The 24,758-nt window shown below is 32.7% G+C and overlaps 1 protein-coding gene across 2 annotated transcripts in view; it reads right to left on the bottom strand.

The window, feature by feature from the left end:
- Nucleotides 1-3,846: 3,846 nt before the first annotated feature.
- The window catches only part of LOC132703041 (neprilysin-1-like), a 40,007-nt gene continuing 19,095 nt past the window's right edge, over nt 3,847-24,758 (bottom strand). The window contains exons 5-15 of one of the 2 annotated variants that reach the window (XM_060672071.1): nt 22,263-22,424; nt 21,695-21,778; nt 16,977-17,182; nt 16,683-16,862; nt 14,335-14,546; nt 14,062-14,278; nt 12,093-12,275; nt 10,272-10,434; nt 8,820-8,939; nt 8,562-8,758; nt 3,847-5,570 (exon numbers count right to left, since the gene is read on the bottom strand). In XM_060672071.1, the coding sequence (XP_060528054.1) occupies nt 5,298-5,570; nt 8,562-8,758; nt 8,820-8,939; nt 10,272-10,434; nt 12,093-12,275; nt 14,062-14,278; nt 14,335-14,546; nt 16,683-16,862; nt 16,977-17,182; nt 21,695-21,778; nt 22,263-22,424 (1,997 nt within the window). In that variant the 3' untranslated portion in view covers nt 3,847-5,297. The remainder of the gene's footprint in view (nt 5,571-8,561; nt 8,759-8,819; nt 8,940-10,271; nt 10,435-12,092; nt 12,276-14,061; nt 14,279-14,334; nt 14,547-16,682; nt 16,863-16,976; nt 17,183-21,694; nt 21,779-22,262; nt 22,425-24,758) is intronic. The other variant, XM_060672072.1, reaches the window with a different exon arrangement.

Here is a 24,758-nt window from a genome sequence, read left to right as displayed (position 1 = left end):
GTGACTAAAGTCACTAAATAAATTATTGAGCAGTTGTAGACCCTTTAATAAAAGTGTTCTCTACATAAGAAACATATAAATGTGACTGCTACATGGGAACTAATAATTTGCTGCAATATAGGAAACACGTGTTTTTTACTTACACCATACCGACACAAGGAACAATATAACTTTTTTTTTAATCTTTTTTAAAATTATTTAAAAATTCTAAATGAAATTTCTTTGGTTGTCTAATGGCTAATACTTTATAGAAGAAATTTTCATTTTAGTTTATCAGTTTTTAGTGTAATTAAATCTGGAACACTACCATATCTGGTTGAAATGTCAAAATACCATGGACAAAAAATCTACCGTGACTAAAATACCAGGAACGTCCGATCTGACATCTTAAAGTGATACTTTATTATGCTTATTGACATCTGCAAAGAAAAGCAAAAGTGGCTCCATTACAAATGGATATAATTCCTTAAAAATTAAGATTCCGTTGGTTGACAGGCCGAACCTTAGTGAAACAGAATAAAAAACAGTTTTTTTGCAATTATTACCGGAACTGTTAATCTTAAGGGGTCAAAATAAGGTCATGGCATATTATGAAACATTTATTAAGAAAGATCAACGTCAATAAGTGAAAATACATTAATTAGGTAATTCCGATGTTTTGTGTAACATTCAGAAACCGATTTTTTACAATTTTTGCTAGATAATAAAATTGATGGCCGCAGCACCTAAAATTTTGACAGTATGTAGAAGTCATTTAGCAAAATAGTTTAAAATTTAACATATGACCATCGAACATTAACTAAAGGAAAAAAGACACTCCGTCGATAAGTTGTCTCTACTGATCCGCACTATCCAATAACAGCAGAGCCAACCGCAACAACGAAAAAACGGATAATGTCCCGTTAATTTTGTTAATGTTGTGATAATATTTTGCAGAAATGGCCAAGATGGAAATAGGAACTTTGTACATGAAAGTGTTCATTGTTCATAGCCTTAGTTAAAACAGGTGCCACAAATTCACTTTTTATTCTCTGATCTTCTACCAAGAGATATTTTTAAATAAATTGCAATAATTGTTATAGTACATTTTTGTAATCTACAAGATGTTCCGATTAAAATAATGACATCTGAAGTTTCGTCTTTTCATCATTTTGTAAGGGTCAAAAAAGTGATATAACAAAATTGTCGTTTTTATCAAAAATATCTATTGAAATTAAATCAGAGAAAATTGATTTTTCAAACTGTAAGTCTACTTAATTTTAGAACTGGAAAATTGTGCCACATGGTATACTGGCTCTATTGTTTCTTTGGCGTTTTACATTTACACTTGAAGTATACACTGCGGAAATCATTACAAGTATTAAAACAAAATATTATTTGATTTAAAGGTAAATGTGGGTTATATTGGCTTAATGTTTAATTCTAAAGCACAACAGCGACTTGTCCCAAGATAATATAATATTGCAGTGTCGAATATTTATGGAAGTACATCACTAAAACTAAGCTGAGTTTAATTTTTGTTGCGAGAATGCAGTTAAAGAAAACGTTAATTTAATTGTGTTTAACGAAGCCGGAACGCTGAGAAATGATACTTATTTTAATATGTAATTGAAATTGGTTTTTTATTGTAGATTGAAATAATTAAGCTATAGTTTTAAGATGTTGGCAAATTACAAATTAATTATCTGCTGCAGTGGTCCTTTTAAGCTATACGAGGTGTCCCAATGGAATAAAATGAATAGAAAAAATTTCAAAATTTGGAATTAAACTAATGTTGGTGGCAGTAATTAAATTATACCAAATATTTAACGTTTTATGTCAAAAATGACTTTTGCACATTTTTAAACTTTTTAGATAGGGAATTCTTTCTAATTTTGTTCCTTACTCTATTGAAAACGGCCTGTTAAACAAAATTAGATTGTAATTAAAATTAATAACAATTGAAATTAAAAATTGAGAAAACTGGAAAAATTATTTTTTTTTAAATGGAAACCTCAGATTTTTAAAATCTTATTTACAATTGAAAACTAAGACTGCTTAGGGTATTAGGTTATTTATTCCACTAACTTATAGTTTTTAAGATATTGCCGTCTGTAACGGCGAGGAACCAACGATAGTTGTGACGCTATAAGTAATGACAACTTTCAATTGTCAGAATAGGTTATCTTCCGTATTCATGAATCATGGAAGTTTTGTCGTTTCTTTTGTGTTATGATCATATATTGTTCTACGTTGTTTCTAACATTAATCTGATTAAAAACGAATGTGTAGTGCGACGAGTTGTAATTTCCATCAAACCCTGCTACATGTTTAATTTTTTTTACTTGGTCTGCTCTTAACGTTCAATTAATGACTCACAGGGTAAGTTAATAGAGTAACATTTTAAAGAATTCGGTATGGGAAGAATTCACAATTTTCTGTGTGCAAATGTCATTTTGTAAATATTTCAAACACGGAGAAATTCAGGTATAGGATATTATAGTCTTAAGTATGTCTAGAATTTTCCTATGATTCCAGAAATTTAGGAATATATAGGGTTTTCCATTTAAAATAAGAAAGTTGACACCCATTTCCAATATGTTCGGATGTACCGCCATCTTAAAAATATTTCTTCGGTGGGATTACTCCCACCAATATTAGTTTAATTCCAGATTTTCAAATTGTTGCTATTCATAGTTTTACCATAACAGTTCGACGAATTTCGATTGTGCTTACTAGATACTTCTTAGAAAATCTGACACAGGAATCAGTATAAATAATAATATACAGGGCGTTACATTTAATTTTGAAAATTTGGTCCATGCAAACTGCTAAATAATAGAGAAAAGGTACCTTAAAAATTTTGAGAATATAGGGAGGTAATGTTTAGACTGAAACCCTGCAAGTTCCGACTTCGTTGGTCAAAATTGCATAAAAATGATTAAAAATGTTAAAATAACATTTAATGTCATAAATTAAAAACGCCATAATTAAATTTAGTACAAGGGAAAAGTTTTGAAGCTTTTAGTTGAAATATCCAGTAATACATCAAATAGAACATCCAAATGGAAAAATAGTTACGGAGCGATGCGAGTATTGTTCCAAAATTAAATTTTACTATTTACATATTAGATTACCAAAATTGTGGATAATAGAGTGACTGTATTAAAATAAATGGATAGGTGTTTTTCAGTTTTTTTTTTAAATGTCATTTTGTATTGATCAGTATTGCCAAGGTCACACTATAACCGTGTACCCAACAAACTTTCGACTGAAAACGATAATATATTGCTAAGGAGCGAAGAAAAACCTAAAAAAACAGCAGCTCCAATAAAGTGTTTTTCTTATCTATCGAGATTCACGGTGGATGACGTGTTAAGTTTTTTTTCGAAAAACGGGAGATAACATAGATTTGAACATTTACTTACTCCAACAACGATGCGCCGTTGCCACATTTAAAAAAAAAAACTGATTTTCTGAATATGACACTTTTTATTTTACACTTTTTCTTCTACGCGCCGGTGTAATATTTAGCAGGTTTCAAGAAGTTAATTATTTATGTGTTTTTTTGTTCAAAACAAATTTTCTATTAAAAATTCTAAAAAAATTTAACATAATTAGGTTAGGTTTCAGCTTTCTGTGTAAGATATTGTTCTGGTGAAGTGTACCTGGTTTTCTAGATCTGTGGCTAAATTGTTTTTCTAGACTAATATTTTTCTAGCAAATGACAAAACACAGTGGTTCAGTTTTATATCTTTTGGTATATATATATCACACATCCAACATAGAATTGGACTTCATTACAAGAGTACAAATGTAATTTAAAATTCAAGATTTCAGCTCGAGATGTGTTAATATATATATATATATATATATATATATATATATATATATATATATATATATATATATATATGAAAATAAAAAAAGGATCGTAGTTTTTCTGTTATAGAAAACTCTCTTTTTTTAATGTATTTAACTCCACCATCATAGACTACTTTAGTATCTACAGGATGAGACAAAAATATGGGTAAACTCGTTAATAACAGGTTATTTGTATGGAAATATTTTTAATGACATTTCGTTGGTTGTAAAACTGATAAGCGAATTGATTTACCCTGGCTTTTATTCATTGGTGGGATTCACAAGCTTTCAAAATGTTATTCTTAGATTTGACCGATTGAAAAAAAGCAAACCAAAACCTAATGGGTTTTTCAAAACTGTAAAAATCCAATATTGTGTTTAAGAAAAAATATACCTTTGTAACCTACGGTTGAAATTTCAGGTTCGTTATAATCGGCGACAAGGAGATCTGATTTATGTTCTATTCTGATTATTTATTATATTCATAAATCTGGCGCGTTGCGGATAACTTTTTAGTCAGCTTGGATTTTTAGATACAGGGTAATTTTTTACACACTTTGTCTTTCCGGTATGCGTTAACCTATCGAAAAGATGAAAACTAACCTGGATAAGTTTTTTCAAAAAATTGCATCAGACACACCCTTTGTGTACTTTAATATTTTCATTAGACATGTTATGAGCTTTTCAAAAATATATCACAGGTAAGAGATATTAAAAATACAAAGCATATTTGTATCTTTAATTTTAAATTACTTTATGAGTAGGCCATAGAAAACAGCTGTTCTCATAAGTCATAATATTTCATCATTATTATTTCAGCCTGCTCTTCCTTCTGCTATTCGGCTAACTATGGAAAATTGGGTATATGATAATAAATTATTTATTATTATCAATTAGCATGCACAGAGCAATTTATTTTGACAGGTAAACTAACTTTTCATAATAAATGATGTAATTAAAAAAAAAGTTATTTTCTCAACTTTATACTTGAAATAACTCTAACGAGTTATGTATAACAAGTCAAAAAGTTTCAGAGGAAAACTGACTCCTCCATTGGATCCTCCATGAAAAACCCTATCTAGACCAGTTTTCACTTTTTCGGTAAGTTAAGGCATAACCGAACTGCACAAGAAATCTAAAAACACCAATATCTTCAAAATCACCCTGTATCTAAAATTCCAAGATAGCTATGCCATTTCTCATTTTGCTACCTTTCATTTCATAAAAAAAAGAATCTTGGGTCTCGAAAGCTGCAACACGCTAGCTTTATTAATAAGGGAGGTAAGCCTTAAAATCACCCATAACAGGACATACTGAACAAGGGACAACGTCGCATCATCGAGAATATTCTAGATCCAACACCGTAACCCGTCACCGACCGCGACTCGCCCCTCACACATAAATGTACGAAAAGTACTCAGTATTAAACACATTTTCCTAAAACCGCTCAATATTTACCACACGCTACACTTATTAGTGGGATTCATTGGCGATCCTGTTGTACATTTATAGGCTTTGGCAAAATCACGCGAGTTTGATAATGGTCCCAGTACTCTGATGGGCCCCGGTGAGTGAACGCTCGATCTTACTTTGGTCAAAGCGTCTTCGGGCCTCATAGATCCGCACCATATCTGGGCGTAGTTGAGGAAAAACAATTGATCGTGAGTCAAATTCAGCCCCGGCAATCCGTCTTCCTCTCCATATCGCGCAACCCATTTCCGATATGCCTGCAATATTTACGATTGGGTTTTGTAATACCAACAAATAGGGTAAACGGCATTTGAGTCGCGAATTCAATTGGTACGAGCGGGGCACAGCGGAGCAAGTGTTTAATAAACTAGTAACTTAAAAAGTTAACCTAACGTGTTGCATACTATACTTTTTCTATGACCTCTAGTTTTTGGGTACGTTTTGGAAAACAACACGAATACATTCACTGACATAACCGTGAATCGACAAGCGTCAAAATTCAAGCCGTGCGGTAATATCTCCGAAAACATCCGATTGCTCCCAAACTCGTGCGGTAATATCCCGGAAATGTCCGAAGTACCTCGGGTCCGTGGGAAACGAAACTCACGTGAAAGTGAAAGTGACACTATCCATATTTTAGGTTAGGACAAAGGCATTGAAATGCAATTGCTCCGGCTTGACTATCTAATCAGGTAAAAAATTGATATCTTTTTTTTTCAGAAAATATTGCCTTTTAACAACTCTCCCGATAATTTTCTTTGCTGAGCTAACTTAATATCAGAAAATTTTCTAGAAGCATTATTCTAATAGATGCGCAATTAGGCCATTTGATGGTCATTTTAGAAACCTACAAACAAGGTCTAATATTGAATTTATTAAACTTTAAATTGAAATTTGTCGCTGGCCCGGGGGACAACTGGGAACTGGGACACACAAGGTTGAAATTATTTTCAAAAATAGTTCGTTAATAGTTTTCGGTGTAAAATTAAGTATGATAAAATTGAATTTTATCGTAAGATGTCGCTCTTGCGTTAATTTTCTAGAAAGCGCACATCACAAAAAAAAAGATAACGCTGGCACTAATAATACTTTATTTTTGCTTATGCAGGTAGAATGAGTTGGTCAAAGGTTCATAAAACATAAACTTAACAACCGACCAATCAAGTCGCCTTCACCACATTTTCATTTGGCAATTTAGCCATTTTTATCCTTTTTCGTAGGATTTGTAGTAGCAAAACTTCACAACAAGAATCGTGGTGCGCTGTTTTAGCAAGATTGTGGTTGTTTGTTTGCCAAAACCTTGGATTTTTTTCTAGATACTGCTGATCACTTAATCATCTGATATTCATTTTAGTTTGTTTTAGTAAACCGTATATGCTAATAGGAGGGAGACGAAATATCTTGTCGGATGAGACAATGACCACTTTACTCAATGTACCAGGTGTCCTAGTATTACTTAAACAGACGGTGCTAGAAATGAAAAAGGAGTTATTACGTAAATCGGCCTAGAGAAAATGTTGAAAATTATTTTCAAATTTCTGAAATCTCAACCAGGAGAGTAATTGTTATCATGAATTTTAAAACTCGGTTTCTAATGTCAGGTACTATTTTAAAACTGACAAAAATTAGATTCTTGTCTGTTTAGTGCTGTTTGCTGTATCTCTGCAAGGAACGTGTTGGATATTCGATCATTTTCTGTACTTTATGTCAACATCCACAAAATTATTTAACGCATTTTAATAAACTTTTTGTGGTTAAAAAGTGAAAACCCCATTTCAATATGCCAATCTTAACCTAAAATATGAATAAAGGAACTTAACGCACAAAAAAAAAGAATATTTGGAATAAATTTCGCTTCATGCGTTTTCATTAATGACTATTTATCCCGATATGCCAAATAAAATGCTAATGCTTTTCTCTATGATGTGAAATAAACAAAAGGGTATATGTAGATGTATGTGTAATATATTTTATTATTTGTTTATTATTTTTTTAACAAAATAATAAATATCGGCTATTGGTACGTTTCCATACCCTTCTATTAATATTTTTTTATACTCCTTTCTCTAAAATGCTTAATCATACGCCGATCTAGCGTCGAGAAAGTGTCATTTTACCACGTGAGTTTCGTTTATCACGGACCTGAAACACTTCGGACATTTGCGGGATATTACTGCAAAATAAATAAGAACTAAAAATTCAGATTTTCACGAAATTAAATATTTTGACATGACAATTGTTTCGACAACACCGTGTCTTTATCAAATGATTTGATAAAAGCAAGGTGTTATCGAAACAATTGTCATGTCAAAATATTTAATTTCATGAAAATCTGAACTTTTAGTTCTTATTTATTTCGATAAATGGATTATCATCAAGTAAAACCACCTCAGTTCGATATTGATTATTGTTTGGCCACCCACTATACATGGGTTGAATAGTTCGATATTACTGCACGTCTCACTGCTTGGGTTTGGGAGCAATCGTATGTTTTCGGAGATATTATCGCACGGCTTGAATTTTGAAGACAGTCAATTCTGCAGGCATGTCAGTGAATGTATTCGTGTTGTTTTGCACAAAAGTACCCAAAAACTAACTGCCATAGAAAAATTATAGTACGCGATTGGTAAACTTTTTAAGTCACTTGTGGCCAAATAAACTCCCGAGTCAAATACCATTTACTTTACTTTTTGCATAATGAACGGTAATTAATCAAGAGACTTTCGCAAGCATCAGATCACAACACGAAGGATGCGTAGAGTTTGGTCAGGTAAAAATAGCATTTGCTTTTATTAATTATTTTCTTCCATCTTACATGGTTACCGTTCGTATTTGGGCAACATTCCTCCCTCACTCATTCCTTGTCTTTATATGCGCATCACAACAACAGCAACTGCGCTCTCTTTTAGTTGGGCATCTGGGGATTTTACTTTAAGGCTAACAAGAGGGACTTATATTTCTACGCCTATTCGTACGACATTTTATTTTTTACCTTTACCTTTAAATAATTATATTTTGAGGGTATTCTTTTCATTTGGTTTAACCATCCCAGCAATTTAATATAATCTATTTTGCTACATTTCCTTTGTTTTCTTTATTTTTATTATATACCAATCTTTGATAATAGCTAGTAGGTTTTAATCGTAATTAGTAAATAACACCAGGCATTTTAATTGCACCACTAAATGTCGTTTTATCACTCTAGACTTTTTTGAAATGGATTATAGCACTAAAAAAGGAGATTTTACCCGAAACGATTGTTTGAGTCCACCGTTGTCTGCGATATTTTCGCCTTGAGTCATACGGCCGTTCACGTAGAGATCAACTTCGTCGATTTTGTATCTGGAATATTGATCAATTATGCACTGGGCCCTTTCCCGAAACGCTCGGATGGTGGCGTTGTTCCACCACTGCATCATGTTGCCGTCTTTGTCGAATTGTCTTCCTGCAAATGAAAAAAAAAACCATTCGGATACAAATTCTCACTTTTCCCGTTTACTTTTCACCTTTGTCATCAAAGCCATGGGTTATTTCGTGCCCTATTACGACGCCGATTCCGCCGTAATTAAGAGATTTCGGAAAATGCTGACTGTAAAAAAGGGGCTGCAATATCCCTGCCGGGAAAACTGAAAATACATTTTTTTATTTGTGATTCGAAAGCGATTCAGAAATTGAAGTCCTTAACATAATTCCAAATTTCAAAACCAAACCACGGATTAGATAATATTAATATCTTAACAATCAAACTGAGTGTGCCCTTTCTCCTGTATTAATATTGACGTAGACACTAGGGTATAGTGAAATGGAAGGTAACGAAAAAGCCAACTTCCTTTGCTCAGAAAGAAGCAGAAGCAGCCTGGGTCGTAGAGGAAACAGGCTGCTATAACTAGGTTACACTGGACACTGGACACTGAATCGTCAAATGCCATACGTATCGGACCATATGCACTGCAGTCATGCTAATGATAACCAGTGCCGGTTTTGCTAGGAAGATGAGAAAATTCGAACGGTGAAAAAACCTTACTATGGTAATTTTTGTTCGAAGTAAAATTTAACTCGTTTTTATTAAGCATATTTCTAAATATCAATTGATAAAAGTTTTTACTGAAATATGTCTTGAGAAGCAAACAAAATCCTGTCAAGCATTAAAGTATTACTATACTAAAAAGCTACCTGTTAACAAGAAAATTAAAGTTTCTTTTTCTAATGACTTATAAGCAGTTATACTAAAAAAAATTGATAGTTTACAATTGCTAATTGCTGGGCTAAAATGTAAAACTGTGAGGATGTTCGAGATTTCTTATTAAGTGAAGTGTTCAAGTGTGAAGATTTTTAAGAGAATATTATCGTTTACTGCGACGAAGTGTCTTTTATTATTTGTTCGTTTCACAATGTCAACGAAGGCTGCAAGCAATGTGGATAACGGTAATTAAAGATATTAGTAAAAAACCGATTATAACTTGCTGTCATTTAGGGACCTGTAATAAATATGTTCTTCTTCTCTAAAGCTAAGCAAGGTACGGAAAAAATCAGAAGACAGAAAAGTTGTGCAAAAGGGGCGCAGTTTTTTTTATCAAATATATTCGATAATATTAATTAATTTTATTTTTATTATGTTCTCATCTAATAAATTAAATTATTCAGACTTTGTATATTCACTTTTTTATGCAGGTAATTTTTTTTAATCGGTTTCTATCATTTATATTATTGTTTTTATAGCTTTTAGAAATTAATTGCAGTTTATGGACAAACATCACAAAATAGTCCAGAGGAGTGAGTTAGATGTGAGACTTATGAAAGATTAGTCATATATTATGCTTATTAAAAAATAACACCAGTCTATTAACATTCCATGTGAATTGAGCCCTATCAAAAACAAAATTACTAGAATTTGATCAATTTTCAAGGTAAGGGGTTTCCCGTTATTTCCTACTTCATTTAAATATTCAATTTCTTACCTATGTCGTTTTTATTGGGATTATAAAACGCGTTTACAACTGCTGGTTCTGTTGACCACTTGTCTTTATCCACCGGTTGTCGAAGCTTCTTTAAATTCTGCCAGGCATCAAATTTTAGTATGTTTAAAATGTTTTTCATAAAATCTTTGGATGTGACGTTTAGCTGAAAATATAAGGCAATTTTAGTATCACCAACTATTTTTAAATAAATTAATTGTAATGTTTTTTAGCCTTATTGTCGTTAAATTTCTTATATTAAATGTGAATCGGACAGACTTAGAGCACTATTCTAAGATTTCATCGATTTGCTGTAGAAGGATAGTGCAAAATTAGTTAAATCAATTTAAATTGGTTTATAAATATCCATATTTCAGTTAAAATTAGACACATAAAATAATTCGACCGAACCGAAAAAACCGGAAAATAGATAAGCAAAACTGGTTCCAGAGCAGAAATCCTGATAAATTTTGAAATGAGTGCAGAGCGGCGTAGTCCTACACTGACCTTCGATATGGCGCGCATTGATGTTTTGATGATGCGGGATCAGGGATTGCGGGGTTGAGGTAACGTGATCAGTTGATTTTGGTTAATTAGCATAGGTAAGAATACAAGTGACTGTACCCAAACGAACGAAACGACCTTCCCTGCCAAATAAAAAAATAAATTTGAAATGTAGAGATGATATACAAATAAAGGACATATCTAGTAATTGAATAACCCTTCCCGTTTTTCCTAAAAGTCTCATTTTTATTATTCTGTGTTTGATGTAGAATAGTTTTCATAAAAAAGCGTTCTTATTTTATATTTCTCTCTATTGTATTGTTTATTGTCCGCTAGTATGTGGTATGGGTTCTAATTTATTATATCTTCGAAGTATACATTAAAAATATGTCAGTTGAATGTGTTTATTTTATTAAAACTGGTAAATAAATAATAGGTATAACTGGTAATGGTTTTTATTCTATATTTGTTACTCTCAACGTTTGTTTCGTTTGTTTTTTGTTCAGAAAATATACATACTTAATTTAATTTCACTTTTTAATTTATACGCGAAATATCTCCAAAGGTATTGAAGATAAAAAACGCTTTATTATAAAAATTATTCTAAACTGAACACCGAATAATATAATTGTAATAAGTGGAGATATTCATTTATGATGTGACATCAGAGGATATCTTGATAAAACCAAATGTTAATTTGTAATGTTATAATAATGAGTTGCTGAGTCGACAAAATTTTGCGTGTGAGTGTAAAGTAAAGTCATAGAAATGACTGTTATTTGACAATAAAAGGACCTTGTGATTGTGGATTTTTTTTTTCTAAACAAGAAATTCTGTGATTAATTTTTTTTAAATTACATTAAAATCTTTTGAGATCCTTGCCGGCGTTTCTGCCCTTTGTTAAGTTCATTTGCAGAACATGAATGTTTTAGATTTCTTCAATGAAATAAATTATAAATAATAAATATTTTGCAAATTATTTTAGGTTAAATTATTTCAATATGGCCGTGTCTCCATAAAACTTTGTCTAAAAAGTTACAAAGGGATAGTGTGAGATATATTTAAAAAAATTAAAATCAAAATGCATTATAATTTGTTTGACAGTAAAAATCTAGGTGCCCTCAGGAAGATCCAATAAATGATGACGATTTTCAACAAATCTAAATATAAGAAAAAACAAATTGGGTTAAAAAAAATAACTGAAAATTCCTTATTTGCATTTATTTTTATTTTTTAATTGTAGAATTTAAAATTGACCACGCCAGATATGGGTTGTTTTCCTTATCTCAAGCAGTAAAGGACGAGTGGTGGTCCACTTACCGCTGCATATTCCTTTGTAAGTTCTTCCCTGTCGGTGATAAGTTTTGGATAACCTATCCTTTCATTCATCGCATCTGCTTTTTCTTTGGCTACGGCCCTGGTTTCGTCGTCCATCCAATCATTTTCGGCTAGAAGCTCGTTAAACGCCTCCCTTATTGTGTGGATCATTTGCAAAGCCGTTTCCTGCCAAGCGACAATAGTTTTCCGGAATCATTTTTCCATTTAATCCAATTCAAAAATTCCTTTATTTAAAATATATATATTTCTTTTACAGATAAATGGTTTTGGTCTACTAAAAGCTATAAAACCACCTGTGCCCGTGTTTAATTTATAAATTCAATATGTCTACTGAAGGTAGCATACCTTTTTTTTGCGGTTTTTAAGTTAAAATCTGTGTGAATAATTAATAATTCCAGTCAGAATTTTTTTTATATTTTCTGGTGAAAGATTGAACTGGTATGTTCATGGTCTAGTACAATTGTCCTATACAGCAAGAGCACTGGTGAATATAAAAAGTGCCCGGAGATTATTTTGTACTTAATTTAAGTAAATTATTAATAATTTAACATTTTTACATAGAATTTACATAGATTTATTTGCATATTTGTTGATAATTTAGGTAATATATCATTCTCATTCTTCTTTAAGGGGCATCTTCCCTCAGTTGGTTGACCCCATATTTGAATTTCATAATTTAAAATTGAATGCATAATAGCATTGATAAACTTCTTTTTAGTCACTCGTTTCTTCCGCAAACAAAACTACACTAAAGCAAATTAAAAAAAAGCTAGTGACTAAAATTTCTAATTAGCATGATTCTGCTGATGCGACAAAGTAATATTGTATCCATTGGTACAAGTTAGTTTTAAATTAAATTATTAACCTAATTATTTCATTTGTAGAGATAGAGTTCTAGCGGATACTGTATTTGACGTGTTAATACTATTTACAAATCTACTGCATTCCTTCTGGGTCATAACTAAGCATAACTAAAACTGATTTCTACTCCATACCTACTCATATACAGTTTGAGGAGGCGGAGCTAAACGAGGGACATGAACCTGAATTGCGGAAGATGTTCTTTTAACCTAGTTGATATTTTTCATCCTGTTTCTTTATGAATTCTTTACCTATTGCCCCAAAGGAATTATGTCTGACAAATCCAAGATGTTGAGAGATTTTGAACTAATGGTAAATGTGTTGAATGTAAGGAAGGTCCACAGTGGCAACGAAGGGAATTTCTAATGTGGAAATTATTAGAGAGAAAAGCAGTTGCAGAATTTTCCGTAAACTGCATGACCCAATATTAAGACTGATTTTCTATTAATGACAATATCTAAGACTGGGAGATTATTGCAATACCACTGAGCACATATGAAAGGTTCTTAAGAAATATAATGTTAAAACCAGATTTACGACTTGTCTAAATATCTTTTAACGTCCTCGATCCGTAAAAGATAAATTTCCTATTGAGACACCAAAAGTTTACATTTAATCTTATTCGGCCAAACTAAAATTTTTGTATGTAATCAATTTCCACCAAAAAAAACCGAAAATCAATAGAAATCTCTAAACAAACAAACAACCTTTACCGCGACCAATATGGGAATCCATCAATAATCATGGTCCTGCGTTAGCTCCGTATATAAGCAGCAGGTACAGAGTAGAATGCAAACCAATTTCAGTTAAGCTTTGAAGAAGCCAACAGGATAATTGATGCAATTTCACTTCGATTTTTCAACAACCGACGCAGTTAAATCCAGAAGATGATTTGAATAGTTACACATTAAGAAACCTCTCCAGTTCGGACTAAGGTTGGTACGCCAATAAATAAAACTTTTTTCATACATTTCTTAACTTTATGAGTCATCCTTATCAATTGCTACCACTTGTCTCTGTGTCCAGAAAACATGACCGATTGCCACTCTTAATGAAACAGCCTGTATGCTCGCCATGGTGGTTCACTCACTTTGCTGTCGTGATTGAAATTATCACGGATGAACAACGCTCCTACGGCCATCCCCAACTTTTTGTTCGTCCACTCGACGCATTGGGACCACCTGTGCCTTTCGCTGAGTACTCCTTGGAGGATTTTTCGAAACTCCACCCTCTCCCGCTGATACTCGCCAATCATATGTGCCGATAGCGACATCACTAGGCGCCAGAGTACGTAATCGTGGACGATTCTAAAAAAAACACGGTTTTTGGGTGGCGGAGTAGATTTAAGAATATGAAATTTCACCTTCTCTCCGTTTGGGCAAGGATTTTGCCCATTTCCACGAAATAAGCCAACCCGTAGGCGACCACGGGCTCGTCGTCGTCGATATCGACGTCCAGAAAAGATCGGAAGTACTCCAGCCAATTGATTTGGGGAACGATCGTTTGCAATTCCTTTAATTTGAGCTTGCGGTAGATGACGCTGGTGTCATGACGGTCTTGTTCAGGCAAGGACGCCTTGAAATTATTTAATGTTTTAATTTTATTAATCGGGGAATAGTATTTAGTGCAGTGTAGTTGGCCCAAAGGTACCAAGGTGATGCTATAATTAAATTACCCCAAACTTATAACCAAAGTTATTGACTACCCACACAAGTCTTGACATGTTTATGCGGCTACTTGGTGCAATATTGTTCATATTTAGGTGTTCAACTGATATAGATGCGTTTTACATAGCATTCCATAGCAAACCTGAAGAAGAACCACCGCTTAAAGCGTATAGTTCCGTTTGTTGGAAAGGTGATGCTCACAAAAACGGTCTGGAAAGCTACGTAAGCTTCTGTTATTGCAACATGATCGTGCAACACACCCATCGGACCGAAAACGATTTACAATGGGAGTTGCGATCGCATCCACCTTATTCTTAGTATCTTAGACCCAGTGATTACCATCTGTTTCCAAATTTGAAATAATCGTTCCGTGGTATTTGAAAGTAAAACGTGTCATTTGTGGAGACCTTAATAATATTCTTTGCGGACGGTTTAAAAAAAATAGTTTAACGTCGAGAAAAATGTATTTAGTTAAATGGCGATTATGTTGAAAAACTGTATTGTCATATATTGGCGGCGTCGATACTTTTATGCATTTTACAGAGCCATAAAACTATCGCAACCCCAATCACTGGATCTAGAATTAAAACCCATAACATCTACTCTTTTCTAAAATAATTTTCATATTAAATATATTACAATATACACTTCACCAGAACCTCGAAAGAAAATGAGTCCGCTGGGGTCCTTCCTTACATTCAAAACATTAGTGACGAAATTTCAAATGTTTTTAAGATATATAGTGTTAAAACCAGATTTACCACTTGTCCAAAAGTCTCTCAACGTCTTCAATAGACAAAGAACAAAATTCTGTTTGAGCATATGCGGCAAAAAATACATTAGAGACGCTGAACAAAAAGTATCAACTACGCCAAATGAACATAAAAGACTACGACATAAAAACCGTACATCACATTGTAATCAATTCTTTTACTAAAGAAAAATCCGAGAATCGCTAGAAATCTCTAAACAACCAAACAATCCCAACCGCGACTCAGGTCTTTAACTGTAGCTGGGTGTCCCTTAAACTTTGAAAATATAAGCATGTACACAGTAGAATGCGAGCCATTGTCGTATTGACTTTAATAATATAATAAAAATTATATATCGCAACAGGTTGACTTCCTCAGTCAAACTCGCGACCAAAATTGCTTGTTCCATAGTATACAGTTAAAGTGAATGTATATGCAGTTAAAATTAATCAAAAATTATACAATAATCTGGTATAAGGGGCTTTTTGAACTTGTAATTTTGGCAAAGTTTTGTTTTATTACCGTAACTGACGCTTCATTAAAAAGCTAGTATTCTTCTTAAAAATTCTTATCAAATTTAGAGACACGTAAACAAGGAGATTAATAAAAAATTGACAATCACCAAAATATATACTAAACTCACTAATCTAACGAAGTAAATGCAGTGTACCTTTTTACTTAGAAATTATCACTCCATCAATACTCAAAAATAAGTAACGCAGGAGTACTAACAAAAATTTATGACATAAATAGCTTTTAGCTAACGTCCTATACATATTGTGTGAAAAATAGAATGTAAACATATTCGCCGACTCAAAAAACCTCCGAATCCAATTTTAACTTGGATATTTCAAGAACTGCTTGATTCATAAAGAAATAACAATTTCGAGAACTCAACTTTAATTCCACGTATCGCACTAATAAAAGACATTTTACTAAGCCAAATTCAGCTCAATATGATTATTTTCTAAAGTTTAATCTAAGATTTAGGACTTATTATTATTTCAAATAATCATTTTAAACCTATACCACTGAGTGTATACATTTACGACAGGTAGCATCATTTTTTAATGCAGTCATTAGTCAACACCAATTAAATGTAAAAGTAATATAGCGACTAACCTCAATTCTCATTTTCCATACTCACATCTACAAAAATACTAAATAATAACAAACAAGATACATTACACAAAGTTATAATAATAAAGTTAGAATTATAAAAGTTCTTGCGGCAAAATGGACGGGGACCGAGTAGCCTGCCTCTCCTGACAATGTTTGCTCCTAATACTTACATTTGCCAGTTTCCTTTCGAAATCTATAATCCTCTGCAGCTCGTCGCTGACGGTGGTTTTATTGGCACCCAATAAAACGGCTATGTTTGACATGTAAGTGTGATACGCTTTCATATCACCCTCGCTACTTGACTTTAAGTAATAATCACGACTAGGCAACGCAAGCGACATTTGATCCATCTGAAAGACGATTCATCATTACAACTATCTACGTATTGAACATCGAATGATGATCACACATTTTCCATTGAAAAATCGAGTTTATTTCCTACCTACTTCTTACTTTGTGCGCACCTGGATGATGTTAACGGAGCTATTCTTGTCGTCCGGTCCGATCCACTGTTCGATTAAGAAACCTTCGTTATAAATGCCACGTACGCGTCCCAATAAGACTTCGATGGAAAAGTCCGGTGGACGCCAGTCCGGTTTGGTCACGGGCCAACCGCCAAGATGATCTAACACTTCCCGGATTGGCGTGTCTCCATTTCTACGGATCTGAACTAAAGAAGGGTGAGTGTAGTTGGTAGAATTAAATAACGGGTATCAAAAAGTATACAATAATAAAATTAGAAATTTCATTCAATTTCGTTCAATTTTTGAATTATTGAATTATTAACTCCAGGCAGACAAGTTAAAATCATTAATGGAGATGCCAAAAGCGTAATTTATTGAAAAAAAAAAAAGAAATACCTACCCTATATGAGACTTTAATCGAGCTTGATCAGGATAACAGTATTCCGTTGATAGCTAAAAAACTTTTATTGACCATTTTAAAAATCTAGATATTTCCTGGGAATAGCACATCCTGATAAGACGTGCTTATATATTAACAAAAATGCTGCGACTGGTTAACAAACAAAAATGTTAAATTGGAAGATACTTTGATAAAGTAAAGTAAAAAACTATTACATATAACGAATTTATACAAACATCGTTTTATGAAATACGCAGCGAAAGATATAGCAGAAAAACAGTACTACTAAAAACAATCCTAAATCCTATTGAATTTGTATGGAAAACCGACCTCGGTAAAAAATCTGGGTTCACCTGGCCCTTGTGATAGCACCCAGTGAGGGCCCCTGCCTTTTTTAAGGAGTTAACGAGTCTAGTAGAGCTAATTGGTGAAAGAAGTAACTATACTGGGAGAATTAAATGGTAGAACTGGACGTCCTATAAATGACACAGTTAACGAAAATGGTGGAACACTTATAGAAATGTGTCACCAGACGGGATGGAAAATAATCAATGGTTTTTCTAAACACATCCTTTTACATGGGTCCAACCTACACGAAATCTGAAGTCGATTGTCGACTACATAATGGTAAACCAACGTTCTAAGCACAATATTATCAGCGTCAGAGCAATGAAAGGGCCAGATTGCACATTCTGGCCCTTTCATTACTGGCCTGACTGAAAAAAGATGCTTTCTCTATAGAACCGCAAGAGAACAAGAGCAAAATCGCAAAAAAGTAGAGCAGGTTCAAGGAAAATATAACCTCGATAGCCTCCAAGACGACAGCTCAGCAAATAGCATGTACGAAGAAGTGAGAGCATGCAGCGTACGAGGCGTTGGGGTAAAAAGAGCAGCCTACACGATGATTGAACAACACCTTGGAAGACATTGTTCAAGAAAAGAAAGCTGTGTACATGAGATACGGACCGGTTTCAGCCCCATAGATATTCAACAATTGCAGACTACTACAAATACCTGTTGACTTAAGATAGACAACAATTTCAAATTAGCGAAACTGAAACTTAAGAGTGGGTCCGGAAATTACACCAGAGGGTTCTAAGACATATGAAAATATAAACATCGAGCTATTAACAGCCGCTCCTTCGATACTCATGAAGATTCTTTCCGAAATTTTCACTAAAATTTTGCAAGAAGCCGTCATTGGACTCGGTTGAAGGACTGATATCACCAGAAAAGGGAGCAGAGTGGATTGCAAAAACTGTAGAGGTATTACCGCTTGTCGGGTTCTGAAAAACCGAATAGAAGACAAGTTCCAAGATTCTTTACAAACGGCAGAAAAATCTAATTCAAAAAAGGGTAGAGAGCAGTGCACCAAAATGGGATAAGCAACACAAAACATTTCCAAAAGATTTCCAACAACCAAAAGTTTAAGACATGGTTGTTCTCTTGCTCCTCTACTGTTTAAAATTTATATTGAAAACGTTAAAATCTTGGAGGAGAAAATGTGGTGGCGTTCGGATATCGATAGGGCCGACGACCGAATGTGCTCATAGCTGGAGATAAAGATGATTCTAGCTACTTGCTGGGAAAACTCCAACCAGGTTATGAAAACTGGGGACGGGACCTAGACCTGGGTCACTGTGTGATAAAAACTGCCTTTCTTGGCGTAACCCTTTCCCCAAAAGATAAAAGCGCCATAGATATTTCAAATAAAGTGGATCAAGGACGAAGAATGATTTTTCAGTTCAATTCTCCATTGTGGAGCAAAGAAATTATAAAAAAGTCCAAACTGGACTATTATCCATAAAATTGTAGAAATGAAATTGAATTTTATGATCTATGTTAGCAAATGAAACTATAATTGACACTATAGAATCCAAAACTAACATGGAACGGCCATCTCCAAAGAATGAACCAGAATTTGTGGCCAAAAAAGGTTTAGGAGTGGATTTCTCGGGAATGTAGGAAGTGTAGAAGACCGCCAAGGGCCTGGAGGGATGATGTAAATAGACCATAAAACAAATAGGCCGTAAGGAAGGAGACTGGTGGAATCGCGATAGACTATTAGCAGATATATAAACTTATATGGGAGCAGGTGAAGGGTTTGCAGCAAAACTCAACGCGATATTCAAAATAAAAAAACCTGTTTAATGAAGCCATTGAAAAAGTGACACCAGGGAAAACCAGTACAGAATGTCATTCAGGAAGAAGAAAAAATGTAGTATTTCGACTACTTGTCAAGAAGAAACGGCAGTCGCTTAGACGAGAAAGAATTATAATGATATATAAAAGTAATGGTATCATGTTCCATAAAAAATGAAATTGCCTAATACGTCTAATGTTTATTCTGATAAAATATGTTTCTTTCCATTTTCAGTGTTGGTGAATGGATATGAACAGGAAAATTTCATAAAATGATTCAAACAAGGGGGGGAGGGTACAAGGTGCACTCGATAAAAAGAAATAATTTTGCAATCAAATCATTGTCAAAGAATTAAATTGACTTAAGTATTCGTTGGGTCACTCTATTTTCCCTTTGCATACCTAACGGTGTTTTATTACTTTTCACTATTCTGTTTGGTCATGGCCTGGCGAACACCCAAAGCAAGCAGTATTGCCGTTTCTACATGAATGTGACACCGTATTGCTTAAGTGGCGCAAACTGCTTATCTTGGTAGGTCCTCAGTTCTTTAATTTAACAGGAGCCGTCAGTTATAGAGTTTAAATGGTCTTAGAACATGTTAGTCTACAGAGTTAAATATCTCGCTATTTTCGCTTCTTGAAAACTTTCGGCAGAGCTTTTGTTGTGCTGAATTGTTTTCGTTGTCATAGCATTTTTACCATAGAATAAAAATTATTGCAAATTTTTCGAAATCTAGAACTTTTTCGAATCGGTAACCTAATTCAAAGTACTTGTTTTAAATTCCTTTCTTTAAATGGTAAACACTATAAAATAATAAAAATGAGGGGATTTTTCTATTTAACAAATTAATACATTCAACGATTTTTTGGAATTTGAAATTCAAACAATTTTTGCCATTAATGTTAAAAAGAAATTTACAACGGAACTTTGTAGAAGCTTTAATAGGATAGGGATTTTTTAATTTCTTTATTGCACAGCTTACTGCTAGTCATTAAAAATTATTTATTAATTAATTCATGGTCAATAAAATTTTTGCAAAAAACAAAAGAATTGGAGATGTATATTTAAAATTTTGAGATTGGTATCTTTTAATCACATGTTGAAAGTTGTATAAAAAAGTATAGGAAAACTACATTTTGTGTCACCCGGTACAATATACAGTTCCCCAGATATTTTTAATATTACTTGCACTGTGAGCGACTCGGTATTTCCCTTTTTTCTTATTCTATTAATTTAAACCATTAATAAATTTGACAAATATCTTAAGCACTGTTACAAATTGTTATTTAGTTATTTTTGTTGGATCTATTAAGCTTTAAAACTGATAATTCATAATTTAATTTTCATAAAAGTCTATATCCTAAAAGTGTTTGCCACAAAGTGTAGCGAAAAATCGGAGCCCAATGAAATGTAAATGTAAAATTAAATTAAATTAAACGAAATTTTTTATACCTTTTTCCGATGCTCCAAATTGTAGGTTAGGTAATAGAAAAATAATTTCACGTTATCTTGTTTTGGTTTAAGGCGTATTTAAAATTAAAAATTATATTAAAAATTGTATTGCAATGCTCATTGCTTTTTCGTTTCGTTTTTATAAATATGAACCTTTGTGTCCCTCCAAACATTGGTATTTATTTTTGATTACCATGTTTAATTATAACCACCTAAGTATTCTAATAGAATATGATTCAGTGTAAATTTCAAATAAAAAATTATCGAATTTTGTCGAAAGTTAACCAATGTGTATATTAAAACCTGAAACTTCTTTGCAACTTAACAACAAATTTTTATTGACGTAAATTTTGGTTGGTTGTTGGTTCAGTTCATGATTTATTTATGATGAAATTACAGAAAAATGAAAAAAAACTTATAGACTGTATAAACTTTCTTAAACTTTGCTTTTTTTGAACTAACCAACTTAATGAAAACAAAAATATTCGCAGTGTTCTCCTGAAAAATATTTTAACTTAGGTATTTTACAGGCTGTCCTACCTATAACTACGTCGATCTGTTATGAGATCTCGACGTCTTCGACTTTAGTTACTGCAGGGGAATTTTATGAATTTCTTGTTAATTTATAGTTTTCTCATAATAATATCGACGCTGGTGTAAGAAAAACGAATTAAATAAAAAAATATTCATATTACGAAACCTAAGTCATTTTGATCAACTTACAAATATCCATGCACGTATTGTAGAATGTTTTCGCTTTTCGAGTGGCGTCATTGTCTTCTAATGATATCGGTTCTTCTAAAACTCCTAAAAGAAGACATACAGTTTGTAGTCAAGACACAAGTACCTACTACAAGACCGAGGAAAACAATATTCAACAAATTTGTAACTTTAGCAAAATCGGTTGAGCTTCTAACCCACTTTTCAAGAACGGCAGTTGTCAAAGCAACCCGAACCTCCCAATGTATATATTATTAAGTATTTTTGTTGAAGTAACACTAAAGGGGGTTAAAATTTCAGAATTATTCAAATTTTTTTCTGTATATTTTTCTATTTGATTCAAAAATAAAACATGACATGACCCGATTCAGAGACTTGTCTGTTTCTTGCAATTGCCACCGTTACAAAGAACAAAATATTATTATTATATGCATATATGTATATACATTTCTACTCCACTTGGCTTATGTGTAATCGTGTGTCGACTTAGAACCTAGAATATCAATTTCACTTTCCATGCCTAAGTAGAGATGCTTTTAATTAAGTTAAGAATTTCAGTGAGTTTGTTTACCTTTCAAAATAACTTGCAGTTGGTCAGCCATTACTTCAAATGTGCTAATGGAACTTCTGTCTTCGGGGATGATATGTTTTTTGTTCCAAGTTCCACATGCGTATTGAAAAAAATCCACGCACGGGTCCGCAGTATGGTCCATTGCTGATAAAAGTGAGGATGCTAGAATCAAAGCAGTTATTAGAAAGAAAAGGTTTCACGACGTAATATTCGAAAACGTATCCCATTTTTGTGTATGATAACTTCTACCCAAATCTTGAATTTCTGTTAATTTTTGAACTATGTCGTAACGTCCATTATAATGTAAATTAGTCATATCGATATTTTGTAAACCATTCAGCTTCTTGAATATAGGAAAATATCTACCTATCCATTTACATTTTGGAAATATTTTAGAGAATGCAGCGTTACATCTAACCGAGATCGACGGAAACTTTTTTCATTATATATTCAGATTCTACTTAAAATAGTTTGTTTAAGCTATCCGTAATAATAATAATGCTAATTAATGCCTTGGCAACTCTGTTCTTCTTTCATGATAGGTCTAAATTGAAGTATTGCAATAATCTGGTGTCCTTACCATAAACTATATAAAAAGCAGACGAAAATATCTTAAAAAAAAGTTAAAACATATCATTTATAAAATTTATTTATATAGACCTATCAGTTTACTGATTTTTTTTTCGAACTTTTTTTTCTGCATTTATAATATCCCTTGTTTTTTCCATTTATGCCTGATGTGTATTAGATTAATTTTCCTTACTAACCAAAACTAATCCAAAGTTATTTTTGTTGTTTCTGTTTTTTAAACTACAGCGTAATCTCAACAATCCTCAACAGTAATACAGACACTAAGCATGGTTGCAAGCAAGTTCTGTTTCCCGTTTTGTAACCACGATAAGTAAATACCTCTTTTTTAATGGATGGACTTAATAGAAGTAAGTTTAGGCTACTTATATGAATAGGGACCTATTAATTTTTGGATTCCACGTGACTGTTAGTTACTTGAATCTGTGTTATTCTATTACCTAAAGTAAATTTTTTAATTTTGCTTAGAGATATCTCAAGAATCGAGCATTGCTCATTGTCTCATAAACTTTCCTAAAAAATAAAATTCTGCCCATCTGCGCCTCCCTGTTTTATAAAAATATATTAGAGTACCTATGTATCTAATAGTTACATTATAGGTTTTTTATTCGTCTCCTCTCAGTTTCATGGTGAGTTTTTGATTTACAGATCTCTCTATATTGCCAAAATTTATTAAAAAAAAAAAAATGAAAAACACAAGATTTGAAAAAAAATGATATAAAGTGAGCTGTCATTTGCTACAGAACTAAATCGGTTCCTACAAAAACAACAAGGTGATATTTTTCTACATTATTTACTCATCCAAAGGCAGATACTCTAATTTTTGGTGCAAATATTTATCACAAAATGAATTTTAGATTCCGCATCTTGTATTGTCTAAATAAATGCCTCAAATATTTAAAATTTAGTATTTTCTCATTAGTTTGGGCTTTGCTTGCTATATCACATGATTTCCGACAAAAAACCGAATTTAAATAATTTTTTTTGAGTCATCCTGGCCCACTGTGCATCGTATTAAAAATGCAGGAGATTTTTAAGTAAATGATGAAAATAATATCTAGACAATTTCAAAATCCTATTTTTTTTTGCTACAAGGACATCATTAACTGGTGAAATTCTATGTGAGAAGTTTCTTTATCAGTAGCTAAATTTACGTAGCAATTTCAAAGCAAGTGGGGGTGAGTTGCAAAAATTTGAAGAGATCTATTCCATAAGGCAGTAGAACCAATTAAAGAAAAGCTACACTCAAAAATCAGAGAAATGGGTTTTCGACACGACCATATTTATGATGACGATGACAGTGTTTTATTTTTTTATGACTGCCAAATAAGACCCTAGCTTATGGTGATGAACAATGGGCGCAGGTGGAAAAATTAGTAAAGAAAGAAGAGCGTTTTGCAGAAAGAACCTGCTTTAAAAAAATGTGACATTAAAAACTTAGTTTTTCGTTAAAAAAAAAAAACATGGTAGCAAGTGCATGAGCACTTAATAAATAAGGGTGAAAGTTGTCCACTCAGGAGATGGATGAAGAAGATGAAAAAGAAAATATTCCGTTGGTGAAATAAAATTCTTGGTGATAAATTGTTGGGCGTAGATTTCTCAAGGAATGGAAGTACGAATTACAGTGAAACTGATTTTTACTAATATACAAAGACATGATTGCTAAATTAAATAACGAAATAAGATTACCACAATAATCAAATAACACAATATCAAATTGAGTAATTTTTCGATCTGAAAAATGTTGCTGTTTAAAGGTAGTTTCAAAGTTTACTCAGTCAAATGTTTAATTTTTTAATTATGTGTATTTAGTATAATAATATGATAATATGTAGTATGTGGCGGACAGTGGATGACTTATTAGAAGTATCTGGCGCACGGAGTAAAGCAATACCCCAGAGTGATGTA

This window comes from Cylas formicarius, unplaced genomic scaffold (genome assembly GCF_029955315.1).
Source record: "Cylas formicarius isolate icCylForm1 unplaced genomic scaffold, icCylForm1.1 PGA_scaffold_6__28_contigs__length_40554024, whole genome shotgun sequence".
NCBI lineage: Eukaryota > Metazoa > Arthropoda > Insecta > Coleoptera > Brentidae > Cylas > Cylas formicarius.
Note: the sequence above shows the minus strand (reverse complement) of the source record. Positions and strands in the feature narration are given on the sequence as shown.